Source organism: Haliotis asinina, chromosome 15 (assembly GCF_037392515.1).
Source record: "Haliotis asinina isolate JCU_RB_2024 chromosome 15, JCU_Hal_asi_v2, whole genome shotgun sequence".
NCBI classification, from domain to species: domain Eukaryota; kingdom Metazoa; phylum Mollusca; class Gastropoda; order Lepetellida; family Haliotidae; genus Haliotis; species Haliotis asinina.
In genome coordinates, this window is record NC_090294.1 from 27,874,269 (window position 1) to 27,891,488 (window position 17,220).

The 17,220-nt window shown below is 38.5% G+C and overlaps 1 protein-coding gene across 3 annotated transcripts in view; it reads right to left on the reverse strand.

Annotated features, from left to right (window-relative positions):
- The window catches only part of LOC137266126 (TBC1 domain family member 12-like), a 79,299-nt gene that overhangs the window by 17,830 nt on the left and 44,249 nt on the right, over nucleotides 1-17,220 (reverse strand). The window contains exon 1 of one of the 3 annotated variants that reach the window (XM_067801622.1): nucleotides 13,396-13,771. The exons of 1 other annotated variant lie outside the window; for it this stretch is intronic. In XM_067801622.1, coding sequence (XP_067657723.1) covers nucleotides 13,396-13,469 — 74 coding nt within the window. In that variant the 5' untranslated portion in view covers nucleotides 13,470-13,771. Of the gene's footprint in view, nucleotides 1-11,347; nucleotides 11,652-13,395; nucleotides 13,772-17,220 lie in introns of those variants that run through there. One more of the 3 variants, XM_067801623.1, reaches the window with a different exon arrangement.

Here is a 17,220-nt window from a genome sequence, read left to right on the forward strand (position 1 = left end):
CATATCCATGTATGTGGATACCAAACTGAGAAAGAGACAGATCCTCATAGCTTCAGGCCCTGCTCTCACTTGACACTCACTGTCGCTCTCTCTCACTCACTCACTCACTCAAAGTGCCAGTTACCTCATCCAAACACACCAAACCATGATCAGTTGCTAACCTGCCCATACAATATCTCAAGGCTATTTACTGAAACAGTCCAACACAAAACTCTGTTTACATATTCTTGTGAATTCCTCAGGGTGTTTCTTCCCCTGTGTCAAATTTTCCCACAGAAGAAAATGTAGCTGTTGTTATGATAATGTCTAGGCTTGAGTTTCACACCGCTATCAGTCCTTGAACGCCTTATCAATATTCATACAACACACACCACTATCACCCCTGATGGATTACCTACCCTAGCTAGTGTTACTCCATGTATGCTGACCTGCTCTTTGGTGGACACATGATCTTATATACAAACTTGTATAGACTTAATCTTCTTAACTAGGGAACATAAGCCATCCACACTTTCCCATCAAGGTGAAAAGACTACTACAATTTGGATGTCATAAAGGATGCAGAGGCCCAGATAAGCTGCATATCTGGGTAAAATATGCACAGAAAATTTACAATTAAGCATTGAAAAATAATTGTTGCATACCAATTATACATTCAAAAATGGTAGAAAAGTAGTTCAACACATTATGTGTACAGAATATATTTATAAAAATCACTTGTGTAATGAAAAAGACATTGACTGCTATGATGTTGTACAGGACTAGTGTTGTAGTGTCAGTATAGGATGAGTGATTTTTCATGTAATCATTTCCATGATATTAAGCTTGGCTTTAGTAAGCTTACTCAATGACTTAGACTGAGGTGGGGAAAATCACTGACATACCCATATACTTGAAAACAGTGGGTAACAGAAAATAAAACACCCACTCAACATTCACAATAACCACTCCAAAAAATACAGTGGGTGCAGTATCCCCACAAGATAACTGTTACCTGGAGCTCTAAGGGATGTACAGGTATCAATTCAAGTCATAAGATTATCAGGAAGTTGATGACGATGCAGATTTTACCGGATTAGTGGAAAGACATGCGTCGAATGTCATGCTACAAAAACTGCTGTCTTTTCTCCGCCAGTAGCCAGAGATTTCCCTACATGACAGAATGACCTTAAAGATGTCTAATGTGAATTGGTAATCACTGTAGAACTTGAAATGTCATGCATGGGAGTTATAACGACGTAATGTAAGACAACCTTTAGCTGACGTGAAGCTGTACAGTCTACACTGTAAGTAAAGCCATCAAGGTTACAGCTTATATAATATGTCAAAGATGATGGGGAATGTTTAAGTTAAATATGCAAGGTCAGAGAGGGGTTAGTTATACTTGCTAATCAGTGAGTGAGTGTGGTTTTACGCCGCTTTTAGCAATATTCCAGCAATATCATGACAGGTAATACCCCATCTCCCTGGTTTAATCCTAGGATCATCTTATATATTATCATTACAGTCTGTTGTCATCATACCAATAAAAGGTGTGACTCCTCTGCATGGTCCACATCAAGAAGGGTGTCACTGAGGCCTGTGTCTATAAATCACCTATTGGTCAATCACTAGAATTCATAATATTCACAAACGTTATACATAACAACACCTTTTATTTAGTGAGTGCAATGTTTCGACATCCATAAAATTTGATAATAATGTACTTCCCACTAAAAAAGCATTCCAAATAAAGTTGACAGAATCCAAGTCACCCCTGTTATCACATCAAAACTTCAGTCACAAAGGACTATAAGTCACTCAAAGGCCAGTGACTTGATCCATGAGTAACCAAGATAAGACTGGTGTACTATCAAAGCAGCACAAAACCAAACTCACTCACTCACTGTTGTTATCACATCTTTGTATTATTGATCAACAGCACCAATGTTTCAACAATAGTTCTAACTCATGTTACCAAGTGTTATTGGTCTTGTACACACCTCCTTCAACATGGACAAAATTTCTTCTGTCCTTTGTCAAGTTAGGTCCAAAATTGTAGGTGTGTCAATGATGTTGTTTCGCAAGACACTAAAAGAAATACGGGTTGTCGCATTACAACAAATGTCATCCTTTCTCCACCAGTTACCAAGGAGAGATCTGCCCACATGACAGACTGACCTGTAGTTAAGGTCAGGCCTACTTACAGCACGAAGAAGCCTACGCAGATGAAGTATACACAGCACTGGAAATAGCAGCTACATTTTCAAAACATTGTGGCTAAACCTACAGGCTTATGGATGTTTTATATACAGATTCTCACTTTCTTAGTGCTTAGAAACTGAATTTTTAACAATGTCTGACCACTTCAAGTTAAATTCTATTTAAAGCTGGTCTTGGTATATCTGCAAGAGGAGTGGGAGAAAAATAAAATTGAAAATGTTGGTGTGGTTGGAATGAAAAATTGAAACCACTTCAATTCAGGGTATAAAAGCCAAGCTGAAATAGTGCTAGCTTGGCTCATTCATGAATGAACACATATATCTGAATTACCAATCTATCCATCCAACCATCCACTCACTCACCATATCTTTCCACCCACTCCTTCACCCTAACCATCCATCCCCCTATGAATTCATCCAAATTTTATCCATCCATCCACTCATCCTATCCATCCACCCACCCTATCCACCCACCTACACCACTCACCCAATCCAACTGCCAAGACAGGAATGTAACACTGAAGATTCCGAGACATACCACAAAACATGAAAACAAACCATTCCCCCAAACAAGTTTCACAAAAGATAAAGCATGTGAAACTTATCTTATACCCATCACTAAGTCACCAGACACAAATACCCCATAGTATGTCAAATCAACAGAGTTCATGAAATACAGACACATCATTCCAAATTATGTCCTAATTATACCCATCACAAGGCTTTTAATATCTGTTTCTTTCAATTTTCAAAACAGACAGTTTGTGCGACTTCTCATGAAGCTGTCACAAGCCGGTACAACCTGTATAGGAAGAGGTCATCTAAAATGACATCTAATTGTGTGCAGCTGTCAAGACTTGAAGAGAAACTCATACTTCTGTTTCAAAAAAACAAAGCAAATGCAATTTCCTCAATGATGAATATTCATGTGCTAGAAAATCACTGACGGTAAAATATTCATGTTGAATTAAATCCTAAAATGTTTTGGAATTCATCACTGTCATTTCCGATGCCACGAGGGGAAGATATGTTTTTTATCACCAAATCAATTTCAAATCTCAAACCCATTCTTTTAACAGTTAGCAAACTTCTGAAAATGCAATTCATATCTGTATGCCAGAATTTGAGCTGATGATGTCCATTTATTGAGAAGCTGATAATTTCAAAACCAATTAAAATCTGTTTGCACTTGAGCAAAGATTCCTGTCAATAAAATTCTAAAAAACTACAAGCTTGAACACAAAATACATCAGTGAATACACAATGAGCATTAAATAAAGAAGTCTGTCACATTCAGCAGAGAAAGGAAAAGACTGTCAGTCTCAACCTGTTTAAGTCAAGTGATTGGCAAGATAGAACTATGCACTGAATCTCACTTCAGGGTAAAAAATTATCCCTATCAATGAACAACTGAATATCAGAAACACACTCATGAACAAGGACGAGACAGATGCAAGGATCAAGTGAGCTACAAAACTGTGAAGCAATACTTTTATTTTCTGATTGATGCGGTTACTGGGAATCGATCAAGGATGGAAAACTTTGCTGTACTTAGTTGAAGAAAATCAGAGTGATTTAGTGAAGAGCACGAACTTTGTTGTATTGGTTGATTAAAGTGAGGGTGAGTGCATCAGCAATGGCACCAAGGCTTACAGTAGCGAGAGGGCATAAATGTGCAATGAGAATGTTGGGCTGTGCACTATTTTCAGAAATTTTCCGCAACAACACAATAAAAATGTTGCTGTTTGTTTTTTAATGCCATTCTCACCAACATTCTAGCTATATGGCGGTGGTCTGTAAATAACTGAGTCTAGACCACACAATCCAGTGATCAACAGCATGAGCACTGACCTACACAATTGGGAAACACTGACATGTGTCAACCAAGTCAGCGAGCCTGACCACCCCATTCTGTTCGTCACCTCTTATGACAAGCATGGGTTTCTGATAACAAGTTCTAGCTCAGATCTTCACGGATCTTCTTCAGATGTAACCATTAAGAAACACCTGTAACCATTAAGCTACTCTTCTACCAATAAACAAAATAACACTGTAAGAGAACAGTTTTTCATGAAAATAACATCATAAAAAGTTTGTTAAACTTAAAAAGTTGACGAAAGGAAAAGAATAAAACTTAGTTCAAGAGGCCTTAGGGATACTTTGTAAATATATAACAAATATAATGGCCCAGTCAGCTTATATTACATGGAATACCAGGTGCAGCTGAACAAACCTCAATAGTCAATGTAAACACAGGCAACAAAAGTTTTATTGCATGAATATTGAATAGCCCACCTTCTTGGGAGTCAATACTGAATATTTTCAAAAGAGCAAATAGAATTCATGATCAATTAGGTATTTTATGCTGGCATTTTATGTTAAGATGAGTAAAGTGTTTGATTTGGCCACTGTAAAACTGCTACATAACAAGTCATAACCACTGAACAGGGAAGTCAAGATGAAATCAGTCCTTAAGAGATCTAATCATATCCACTGACCACCAAATAACAACTTAAGGATTTGGACAGGAATTGCCAAAAGTAATACAGTATATCAGTGCAGGCTCTCAAAGGGGAGATAACTCAAAATATACCTCTGAAAAGTTTTCTTTAGGTAGGATTTATCAGGATGATAATAAATATATCTTGTTGAAACTGTTTAACATCAAACTGTAATATTTGGCATGTTTTGCACTTATAATCATGGTAATCATAAATAAAACAAATGATAAGTAACTAACAGTGAAAACATCAATGAATGTATTCAAAAGAGGCACATGGTAGATATAAGCTATTGCTGAATGGTCAAGCACAACAGCCCAAGTGTGCAGTTGGTCAATATAACACTAAACAGCACTTCACTCTAATGCTAAGCACTATGTTAGGGGATTTTAGTCTTGTATTGCTCGGCTGCTGCCATATATACAACCTTTAAATGCCCAGTGTATACAGGATGCATTATAGTAGAGATACCACAGGGAAAAGTTCCCATGCACTGGGCTAATGTTTGGCAGACAGTGGTGGGTATTCCAAATCATTTTCACTTAGCGAGAAATTAGTACTACAAAAAACTATTTCGTGAACAGCATGCTGCAACATGTTTTCCTTGTGGTTGGAAAAATCACCAGATCTTTAATGATCTTGGATTCAAGTATTTCTGTGGAAACAGAACAATGGCCTCAACCAAATGGTTACTTTCCCTTGGTTCAACAATCAAAGTGAAACGGATTCAAGTCATACAAACACCACTTTGTCTACTTGCTCCAAGTCATAAGAGGCAACTGACGGGATTGGTTGATCAGACTCGCTGACTTGGCTGACACATATCATCATATCCCGGATGCATAGATCAATGCTCATGCTGTTGAGCACTGGATTCTCTGGTAAAGACTGGATATCTCATAGTCCATCACCATATAGCTTCAATATTGCTGAGTGTAGTGTTTAACAACCAACCAACCATCCAATAAATCTTAGAACTGATATATTTGCAAGTAGTATTTCAATGAAAATAGAAAAAACACAGATTCTGTTTTAAGTCATAACGTGTAGATATCAACACAGCATGGAGCACAGATTTCCTTTAAACAAAACACAATTTCCTAAGGTAGAAAGTTTCAGACCGTGAACCTCAAACCAAATTTGACCGTTCTTCATCTGATAGGAAATCAACGATCAATCTACTACAATACTGCTGCAACTATTGCAATACGACTGCAATGCCTCTTCCAGTCACCTTTGGATCTAAGTGACCCACACATGATCAATCAATTGCTCCAGACTACAGCACTTCCATCAACCTCAAGCAAGGAGGAGTATCTGACCTTTAAGCTGTTAAACAAAAGTAACTCAAGTAGGTTTATATAACAGGACAGTGAGACTATCACAGTAGTGGTATCAGGAAGCCTACTTATAATCTGCAGGAATACCCAACTTCCCTTTCAGACAGTAACAGTTTGCATCAACAAGGGGTGCCTGCTTGGTTGGATGGGACCAGTTGACGTCAGTGCAGTTATGTCCCTTTGATGTTGTATCGTGCTGATTTTGAATTTCAATTGATATTTCAGTAAGCATGCTGCTAACATTTAACTTGTGCTTTTGAAACTATTTTGATGTAAATAACTGGTTATTTGAGTTCAAATAATAATGCATACTTTAAATGTGCAGTCTTGAAGCATATGCCAGTAAGTTCCTGGTCCTAAATACACCTATTAAAAACAAAAATTCCTTATTGTGTGTACAGGAGTCAGTAGTCTTCATGAAAGCCCTTTAAAAGTCATGAGTCCTTATTTTGTATATATTGTCACTACTCCTTGTGATGACACGCTTTACAAGTCACTAATCCTTAAGACTGGTACAGAGAGCCACAAGCTTTTATGATCACATATGACATCAGTATCATTTTCATAGTTTCTATAAGCCAGATCGCATAATTATGCAACCTCTTCTTTAAGAAATTTGGGAAACCTCCCAAGATTTCTACTTACACTTTGACAGTAATGTCCTCTATCAGATGATAAGAACAGGCCATGAATGTGTCGGTGTGACAACCCTTAGCTCATAGTGTAATACAAATGAGATATGTCACCAATGTCCTACTTGTAGATCAGTCAGTATGCACAGAATGTTGAGGGCATGATTCGCTGTTCCTGGACTTTGACAAGACATTCAATCAATGAAGATTAATGACAGTTAACCTTATAGTTTCAGACGGCATCTACTTCAGACATTGCTTCTTTTGTTCCTATAACTGTAGCCTTTGAAGGATAGCAGATCGGAATCATGGTAATACACTTGAACTCATTAGTGAGCTTGCATTAACTTAGTTCTTTGATGTATTTAAAAAACAGTTAACAATTCAACACTTAGCAATTTCAACCATTCCTGATCAAAAGTGTCCACAACATTCCTGTGTCAATGGGTGAGTGAACATGGTTTTGTGTCCCTTTAAACAATGTTGCAGGAATATTGGGCGTCACCCATTGTATTACTGTGCTGAATCGAACCTGTGACTTCTGTGTGACAAGCAAAAGTTTTAACCACTCAGCTACTTCTCATATCAATTACTGTTTCAATTAAAAAATAATTTATGGGCACTAGGGAAGTAAGGTTGTAACCTGCTTTCAGCAATATTCCAGCAATATCATGACAAGGGACACCAAAACTGGGTGTCACCTTGTATCCATGTGCAGAATCAAATCCTGGTCTTCGAACGCTTTAAACACAAGGCTACCCCACCAGTTGTCAAAGCAAAGCATTAATACACATAATATGACAAGCATTAATCCATGAAATCTGGCAAGTATGGAGACAAACCCATCCTTGGAGACAACTTTCACTCATATATTCACAAAATACCTAGGGAAAAACAGGCTACATGAAAAACAGAATCACCATGGAATGCCTTTGAAAGGATCAATGAGGTGTGAGCGACACCAACACCTGCAGCTGTAATCAACATACCTGAGTCGACACAGCACAGGTAGTCGTGTTGCAGCTATGCAGGGTGTCTCTCAGTCAGAGGGAGTGGTTTCCACTGAGCCTAACATTAACATACATTCCACACTCAATGTTAACTACCACAGTTGAGGTGCAGATTGATTTTCCACATGTGTATTTCTTTGTAGTTTTGTAGCAGAATCTGAGTCTGAAACACTTCTCATCTTCATTCAGTTAGGGAATGAATACTGCCTGGTGCTGTATCAGCAAATGTCTGACCTGTGAGGATCTCTAACTATCCTTTGTCACATGCTGACATAAATGTAGTGTGTAAATAGAACAAAGAAGTGATTGACATCATGAGCACTGACCTACTAAAATGGGACATGAAAACAACCATACCTCAATACTCCATCCCATCGCCATCCCACAAGCAAGGGTTGGTGAGACCAGAGCTCACGTGAATCTTCCTAGGTAACATCAGAACATGGAAGGAGATGGGTGCCTGCTAGTGTCACCAGGACACCAGTAGACAGGTAGTGCACATGGTTAAAATACACAGAAAAGCCGTAATTCCATCCTAGTCTTTAACAGTCCCTGAACCACATTATTTTCCCTATTGCCTTGACCTCCCTGCAATGCTGTAGCCCTAAATGGATCAAGTACAGATTTCCCCCAGGTTCCCTTAGGTCTGAATCTGTGGTCTCCCTGGCTCTCCTTTACAATTTAAATGTGTTTGTCAGTACCTATCATAAGTACATATATTCAGAGACTAAACAGTCAGATTCTACACCAGATACCAGGTGACTTGGCCTATGGAGTATGGGAGGTAAGTAGATGTGTGAGTTGGCACAGCGAATCCCAGATTGTCATGTCAGATTAAGGGGCAGATGCCAGTAAATGGGTTATCTTTCCTCACTTCATCACAAGCCACTGCCAGGTGTGCTGCTGACTCATTGATATTGAATTTCAAAAGTTCATTTTCCACTGAACATTGTTTTACACAGCTATTGGGTAAATGTGAGCTGAACTTTCACAGACTGAAATCCTCAAATCTAAAATCTCAACAGGTTCATAGCATGATTAAAGATCCACACCAGTGTGTCACACATAACAAAGCCTCACTGACAGTTATATACTGAGGTCCCACTGATGGCTATATACTGAACCCTCTGTGTGTGTTACATGGGAAAATACCCGAGAATGAGGTGAAAACACTTCAGAAATGAAAGCCACAATGCCTATGAAGCACCAAAAATATGCTGTTAATGCTAGACATTATTTGATCCAAAATTAACCAATTCAAAACTGTTTGGTTGTAACACAAGCATCTTTATAATTAACAAATCCAAATAAGCATTTCTAATTTCTTCCACTGATAGTTACATCTTGAATATTTTAAAGAAGGCTACGACAAACAAAACAAACAACTACTTAAAAATATCGGGAATCAATCAAATGGGCTTGTAATACTTTCTTTGCATGCCAGTTCATCTAAAAACAGTTCATGAATGTTGTTAAAACATGAAAAGACGAGCTGGTATTCTCCAAAACAATTAACTGAAAGTCTCTTTTTTGCTTTGAAGGTGTTTAGGGCACTAAGAATAAAGGTGTCTGATTCACATAAAGCAAACTCTAAAACAAAGAGCCCATTCGATGTCATGAAGCACCTAGCCCCCAAAAACTAGAATTCTCCGCAGGTCAGAACTCTGCAAGACAGCTTTTCTGACATTTTATTTCAAAGAAAATACTGTGAAAAATGTCAAACCACCAACCCTATGTCGAACCATTGTCAAGGCTCAACTATGTTTTCATGGCAAATATCTCAACAGTTTCTGAAAGCTTGACAATGCCTAAAGGCCAGGGTCTGTTCGTTCATGGATGGATAAGACCAGTGACAATTGCCCTATGGAAGGTAACCAAATTGATAATGTGGTATGTGCACCATGTCATAGATTGTAGCTCTATTCTTATCTGTCTCTGTATATTTGTGATGGATGCCTCACAAGGTAGTTCACCTGTCAGGTGTGATAGATGAGTACGCTTCTCTACCTGTGCTAACGAGGAAGTCTGTTACCACCTGGGCATTAGGTTAATGAAACAGGATTATTGTCTTGTCTGTTACCACCTGGGCATTAGGTTAATGAAACTGGATTATTGTCTTGTAGAATGGGAAACCAAGTGAACAGTATCTTTAATAATGATACTACTACAGTAACAACTAATAATCACAACTGTTGTTTAACAATGCTCTCGGCAATGTTTGAATTGTATAATTTTGGTGTTTAAATATACTGACTCTGAACCAGGCAAGCAAGTGATCTGACACCATGTGCCTCATTCTATGCAACTGGAATTCATTAACATACATCAACGAAGTCAGCAAGCCTTACCATCCAATTCTGTTAGTCACCTGTAATAGGAAGCATGAGTTACTGTAGATCACTTCTAACCCAGATTGTCACAGGTAAAAATGACAATAATGATAACAGGATATGGCAAAGGTGTTGTTTGGGATTACCATATTGAATATAAGAATGCAGCATGGGATGCCAGTGATAGACAGTCACTGAGAAAGTAGCCCTTCAACTTGATGGTTTGCGGATGACTAACAACATCTGTCACCAACATGAACAAATTCTCCAGTAACAGTAACTACTTATTCCAAATACTGAAATACACGTATCAAATATCAGCAGACAGGCAACAATAATACGTAGGCAGATTTCGGTCTCGTAGTCCCTGAATCAGTTTCCTTTCCAAAAGACCTTTCTGTAATGATTATGCCTTCCTTAAAGGAAGCATAAGTCTAAATTTCCTCAGGTTCTCTAATCTCTCTGGTGTTTTTTCTATTTAAAAAGAATAATTCATTTCTCTCAAACATATTTACATTCAGAGACTAAGGGGCCATCTGTTAGTCATATACTATGGACATATTCATCTGCCTACACAGCTTACATTAGTAAAGTGCAGTAGGCTAGTGACATTTCCTCTGCCATGTACATCAACCTAACAGATCACCAGGGCGACAGGAAGCTCCCAGCATCCTCATCACACTTGTCATAAGCCCCAATCTCCATCAACAGTTCTGACATATGAAAACATGCCTGTATAAAGGTTAACAGAGCTATGGTGCTTTGTCGCTTATGACCACATGGGTAGATATCAGAGTTTATAATAATGGAATCAGGTTAAGTTGACATGTTCATCGTAACAATTTCTGGGAATTTCAGGCAAACTGTTCCAGTAAAATGAAAACAAGTTTCTGTGATTATATATCAAAATAAACCTGGCTAAAAATTAAGTTAAAAAATCTATGGAATTTATAAAAAACAAACAAACAAAAAAAACCCAAAAAAACCAGGCACGAGAACCTATTTGATTTACAAAATTTACACTTACATGACTTTTTCTACAGCTTTTGATAGCTGTCACATCACAGAGCATCTACATTCAGCTGGTAAACATTCAATCACATCTGGAGCACCGACCTGGGGACTTTTACCAACGTAATCAATCAGATTATAATCCAGGTCAATTATGAGTTACTCAGAAGAAAAGTATGTTCAAACTGGCAGGTGCTTCATAAACATAAGTAAATCATCACATCTTCCTACAAACAGGAAGACATTTCTAATGATGGACACCATTACTGGCCCCAAGTGTTCACAGTCAAACATGCAAAACAAACAAGATCCCATTACTCACTTGCTTAGCCTTACAGGAATTACTTGCACATGATGAATAAGAAGATCTGTTTCTGAACTGTCCATGTGGCCATTCATTACAACAGTGTGCTGCTGCCCACTGTAATATTCCATAACTTTCATATTCCCATCACATACGAAACCTGGATTGAGCTGTGGTCTGAATCACCAGCCACATCCCCTGGACTCCGCAGTTACCGTAGCCGTACAAAGGAAGGAATATTGTCATCATACAGTTATCCTAAGCAGTGTGGCGACAGCTTGAAGCAAAGACTGTCCCACTCCCTGTGAGCCTTGGTCGATAGGTACTACACCAAATATCAGCCCATCTCAAGTTAAGACGTTGTTGGGGTTTATTGATGCGGAAAGATCGCACACATGCTTCTGTTGGCAGATGAGTGTCAATTCATAAATAGATATTGATGTCAGTGGTATTTAGGATGTAAATCACATTTTCCAGCATAGCACCATTCAAAAGCAGCTGTATGATGATCACAAAGGCAACATTCAAAATGAAGAGCTTCTGTCACGGCGAACTAAAAGTCAACCTCACAATTCTTAATGGGAAATTTCAAACAAAGAAACTATCTATAATTGATGAGGAAACCTTTTAACAGAACTATGCCTTTCACACATATCTATTACTTCTCAATCAAGCAATTCTGGACAGATGACTCATGGATATCACAATAATTTCCTGAATCATATCAGCAAAATTTCAGTAGATAATAGTTTCCTTCAATGCAGATTTACATAAGTATTTAACAGTTTCCATACAAGGATAAAGGAATAACTGATTTAAAATCCCTCGCTTAAAAACATTTCAAATTTTTCTGACTTTCATTAGATCTATGTAAGGTTCCTTCAAAACATATTCAGATAAGCATTCAACAGTTTCCTTGCAAGGATAAAAGAATAACTGATTTAAAATTCCTAACTTAAAAACAGTTCTAATTTTAAAATGTGGAAAAAGGAACCAAACTTCATTAAAAATTTGAATTTCAAAGACATTGATCACTAAGAAAATCCCAAAATGACCACAAGAAAGTCCATACCTTACTGCCTCAAGACAAATACAGCCACTGTACAGGTCTCACATTAACATGCCACACTCATGATAAAGTCTCTTACAGACACGCGAACAGGGCTCAATGTTCAATGGGTGACTGGACCCAAGTGAGTCTTTGTTTCCCCAGGATAACTACCTGATCACCTTAGAGGACCTGCTTACTGCTACGTGAAGCCAACAGGTGATAACAAAGGAAAGACCGACATCTAACATCTGCTCCTGATACACAAACTATCACCTGGGGTTGGTGGAGTGTGGGGGAAATTCTTCTGAAATTTGTTGCTAGTCACTGGGTAACTCAGATTTCAAAATTTTTCCATATACTACAATGTCAATGTTAGACAACAGCTGTCATTCAAAGAAAAATTCTGGAATTTAGTTTCTGATTTCGAACATCCGCTCTTGGTGTGTGATGAAGGTTGATAAAAGCACAAATTATCAATATCTGGGTGGTATGTACAGTAAGTTGTCATCTCACACATACATTATGTAACAGATCACTTCTTACACCTGCCCCATGAAACCCTAAACCTTTGGGGATGCAGAAAAAACATTTAATTCAAGGTTTACCTTGAAAGTTGTACAGCTAAACCAAAATTCTATGGATTTTAAATTATACCTGCCCCATATACTTTATGGTACTCTAAGGCTAATATGTTATTTCGAAAGCTAAACAGCTAAATTGAAATTGTGACTTTGAGTAACAGTATTACTGAGTTAAAATGTTTTGACTGACACCCATGAACCCCAAACCCGGCTGTTGTTTATGTCAAGCAGACCTAGGTAGACATAGAGGACACAGTTAGTTACCTGGAGGGGTCGAGCAGGGAAATTTTTTATAAAAATATAGCAATATCCATGTCCCAAAACACATTTCACTGAATCAATAAATTTCTTCCTCCCACAATCCAGCACAGGTAGGTCAATCAATATAAAACACGAAGACGACCGTTAGTGAAGTCCGTCAACAAACTACTCACTCAGCAATGGTGATAATCTTCTCCCCTGTGCACAGAACAGTATCCCCGATATCTCTTGGCATGTTGTGGGACATAGGGATCCACACACTGCGTGACAGTGAGCTAGTAACCCATCCACTGTAAAAGTCCACAAATGTGGTGTCTGTCGACTGTATCTCCGACTCACTGCTTTGCTAACAGCATGACGGCAGACAACCACTTCCCTCGGCTTGTTTCCTCATGCTCCGCGACATAAGCTCTAGAAACGTGACTGAGGCCAACCTGGCCTACCGGTCTGTTTGAACTCACACGACGATATAGGTAGCAGGATGGAGACAGGTATATATTTATAACACCAAGCTGAGATTAGACATATTGCTGGTGTCGCGATTCGGACCAAGCTATTCTGAGTAGTCATGTGACTGAAGCCTGTGTTGGATAAACAATCAGTCAGGCGTGTTGACATGCACTACTGACTCCTGATAACTCCCTCTGGTGGCTGGAGTGACAAGGGTGACTGTCACCACCACCACCAGGTAAGGATACAGTTCATACAAACGGACATAGCACACTTACAGGAACACATATGTCAAGCTAGCAAACTATCCCTGTTCATATAACGGGGAAACTGCATATGTAGTCATGTGACTGAAGCCTGTGTTGGATAAACAATCAGTCAGGCGTGTTGACATGCACTACTGACTCCTGATAACTCCCTCTGGTGGCTGGAGTGACAAGGGTGACTGTCACCACCACCACCAGGTAAGGATACAGTTCATACAAACGGACATAGCACACTTACAGGAACACATATGTCAAGCTAGCAAACTATCCCTGTTCATATAACGGGGAAACTGCATATGTTATAACTTACTTTAAACATGTTCTGACAAGTGTTTGCTTGAGCAAAGATAGATAACCTTAATGAGCCCAAATGTACTATACAATATCTGATACGGACCATGCCTTTAAACACAAGTAACAATTTTGATCCTTAACAAATGTTCTGCAGTACATGACAAAGGGCAAAGCGACCCTGTCAAAGAAAAGGACGTAAGCAGTAGGACTTCACTGAGTATTTAGCAATATACCAGCAACATCAAGGCAGAGGACACCAGAAATGGGCTTCACACATTGTACCTATGTGGGGAATCGAACCCACACCTTTGGCATGATGAACCCTAAATATTGTGAGTAAATATTGGTTATTCTATATCAGATATGGGTTAAAACTGGCATCACGCAAGCAAGGCTTGAAACAAGAGGCAACTAATGGGATCAGGTGGACAAGTATATTATTGTATCACATCATATCGATGCTCATGATGACATACACTAAACTGTCGGGAGACCATCGCCGCCAGGTAGCTGGAACATCATCATTACAACAACCCAACACAAAGGCTAGTCATAGTGAAAGTGCTCATTGTGACACAGTTTGTGAAACAGAAAATTACAGATCCAGACTCAATTATTAACAGGCCCCTCTCTATTCATAACACCACCTCAGCACTATTCTGCGTACTGGCAATCCAGCAACACAACGATCCAAGTACAAGCAGGAAGTCAGACTCACACATAGGTCACCTGGACCTACAGCAATGTCTACTTATGTAGGATTCAGTTTGACCAATCAAAGGACACAAACAACAATAACAAACAAGGAAGAAGAGGGTTCATGATAACAATATTTATTAACTAGCTAGTACTTAACCACAGAATAAGACTGCACAAACAGCTCACTACAAGATGTTGTAATGTCACAGGTAGACTCTGTGAAGATTTCAGTCCCCACTGGGGCTCCTTTTCAATTTAAAGGGAATTACTTGTTACGATCCAAATAACATGTATATAATAATCAGTGACTAAGCCTTGGTCTAGTCAGTTCATGTTATCATGAAATACTGATGATACTTTCGGCACTGAGCCACTATAGATCTCTAATGAAACCAGTGAAATGCTAGACACTGTTCACTTTCTCAGCAGGAACAGCAATTAACAGTCCGATACTTGGGCAGCCAATAAGTCTCAAGTCTAAAACAAATATATTTTCTTCTCTGGCAGTAACATTAGCATGTAACAGCCAATATCTGGAAACTTCTCCTGAAAAGGGTCAAGTTAGGACCAGCAGACGCATGAACTTTAGGCATGGTCTTCATTTCAAAAGCATAGCCATCTCCATCACCATGTCATAGCAGAAGTCATCACATCATTCAGTGAGTGAGGGGATAATGTTTTCAACTGTATCAGCATTAGCTCAGCCATTTAAGACTGACCTTATTGAGCATCTCTGTGCTCTATTATTCAGCAGAGAGGATGTTTATTCAACAGATCACACAGACCTTGCCTCTTTTGGAAAGACTATTGGAATGAGATCACCATGAGGCAAGATAGTAGAAATATACAACAGGGGATCCAGAATGCTCAGAAACTGGCATCGTGTCATCTTCTTTAGTCAATGTTTCTGACCCCGGCAAGAAGCATGGAACAGTGTAAACTCAACACCATTGGTACCTAACCATGCTAACAGGCTGAACATATGAAATAAGACTGCATACATATTATTCCTTAACTGTCTTCAAATAGTCTAATCAGGCATGAAAATCATTACATAAATATATATTTCAGAAAGATCTTACAAATGTGGCTCCTGATCTTGTCATTAATGAAATTTAGATGTAAAAATACAATAAATACAATATATGACAAAATGCTTCTTCACATATGCCCATCAGCATTCAAACGCTCAATGGAAAATTTCACAACTGACAAAACAAATTTATGTATTATCTTAAGCCAATTTTATCTGCTTAAAGAAGCATAGAAACATGACGACAGAATGTCATGAACAAATATTACAGAGAAAAGAGCAAACAAGAGGCATGACAACATGAGGGAGATTGAAATAGAGGCCAATCACCATGTATCAGTCAGTCAATAACTGTTGCCGTTATTTGAACATGCCATCTCTGCAAACTCATGACTGGAAACAAACTCAAGGCCAAAAAAAACTGAGACAGCCTCATTACCTTTCTTCACAGATAAAATAATCCTGTTGACTCTACTTGTTAGGAAATTCTTCAAATGTTTCAAATTGTTTCAAAAAAGCTTGAAATGTCTAGAAGTGTCAACATTTGTAAGCTTAAACTCACAATATTAACCTCTCTGTGTAAACACAGGAGAAGCTGTCAAAGTCTTCCATTTACTTTTGATCTTAGAAACAAGTTCCTGTTTCACATTATAGTTTCAGAAATAGCGCAGACTTGAGTGAGTGAATTGGGTTTACGCTGCTTTCAGCAATATTCCAACAATATCACGAAAGGGGACACCAGAAATGGGCTTAACACATTGTGTCCATGAAGAGAATCAAACCCAGCCTTTGGCATGACAAACAAATGCTTTAACCACTAGGCTACCCTACCGTCCCCCTCCATGACATGAGAATCCTAGAGAGGGCAAATTTATGATGAACAATGCATCTAGGTTCAACACAAGTTCAAACTCAATCCAGAACTTTTCATGTCTCTTGTCATACCCAGAGAGTCGCAGGAGAAATTTGGAGTACATATTTATCACAATATTCCCTTCCAGTGACAACAATTAATTCTCGGGTTCAGTTGAACTGTCATTAAGTGAATCACTGATAAACAGTTGATCAGATCTGACAAATTGAATTTATGTTTCATTAACACATCTACCAAAGTTATTTAGATATATACCCTGCATTATAGAAAAAGCCTTGTTATAATCATTGCACATCCTGTGTAATGTATTCTCCACATCCTGTATAATTTATTCTCTGGGGTTAGTGGAACAAACTACTCTATTCAGTGTGCAACTTTGTAT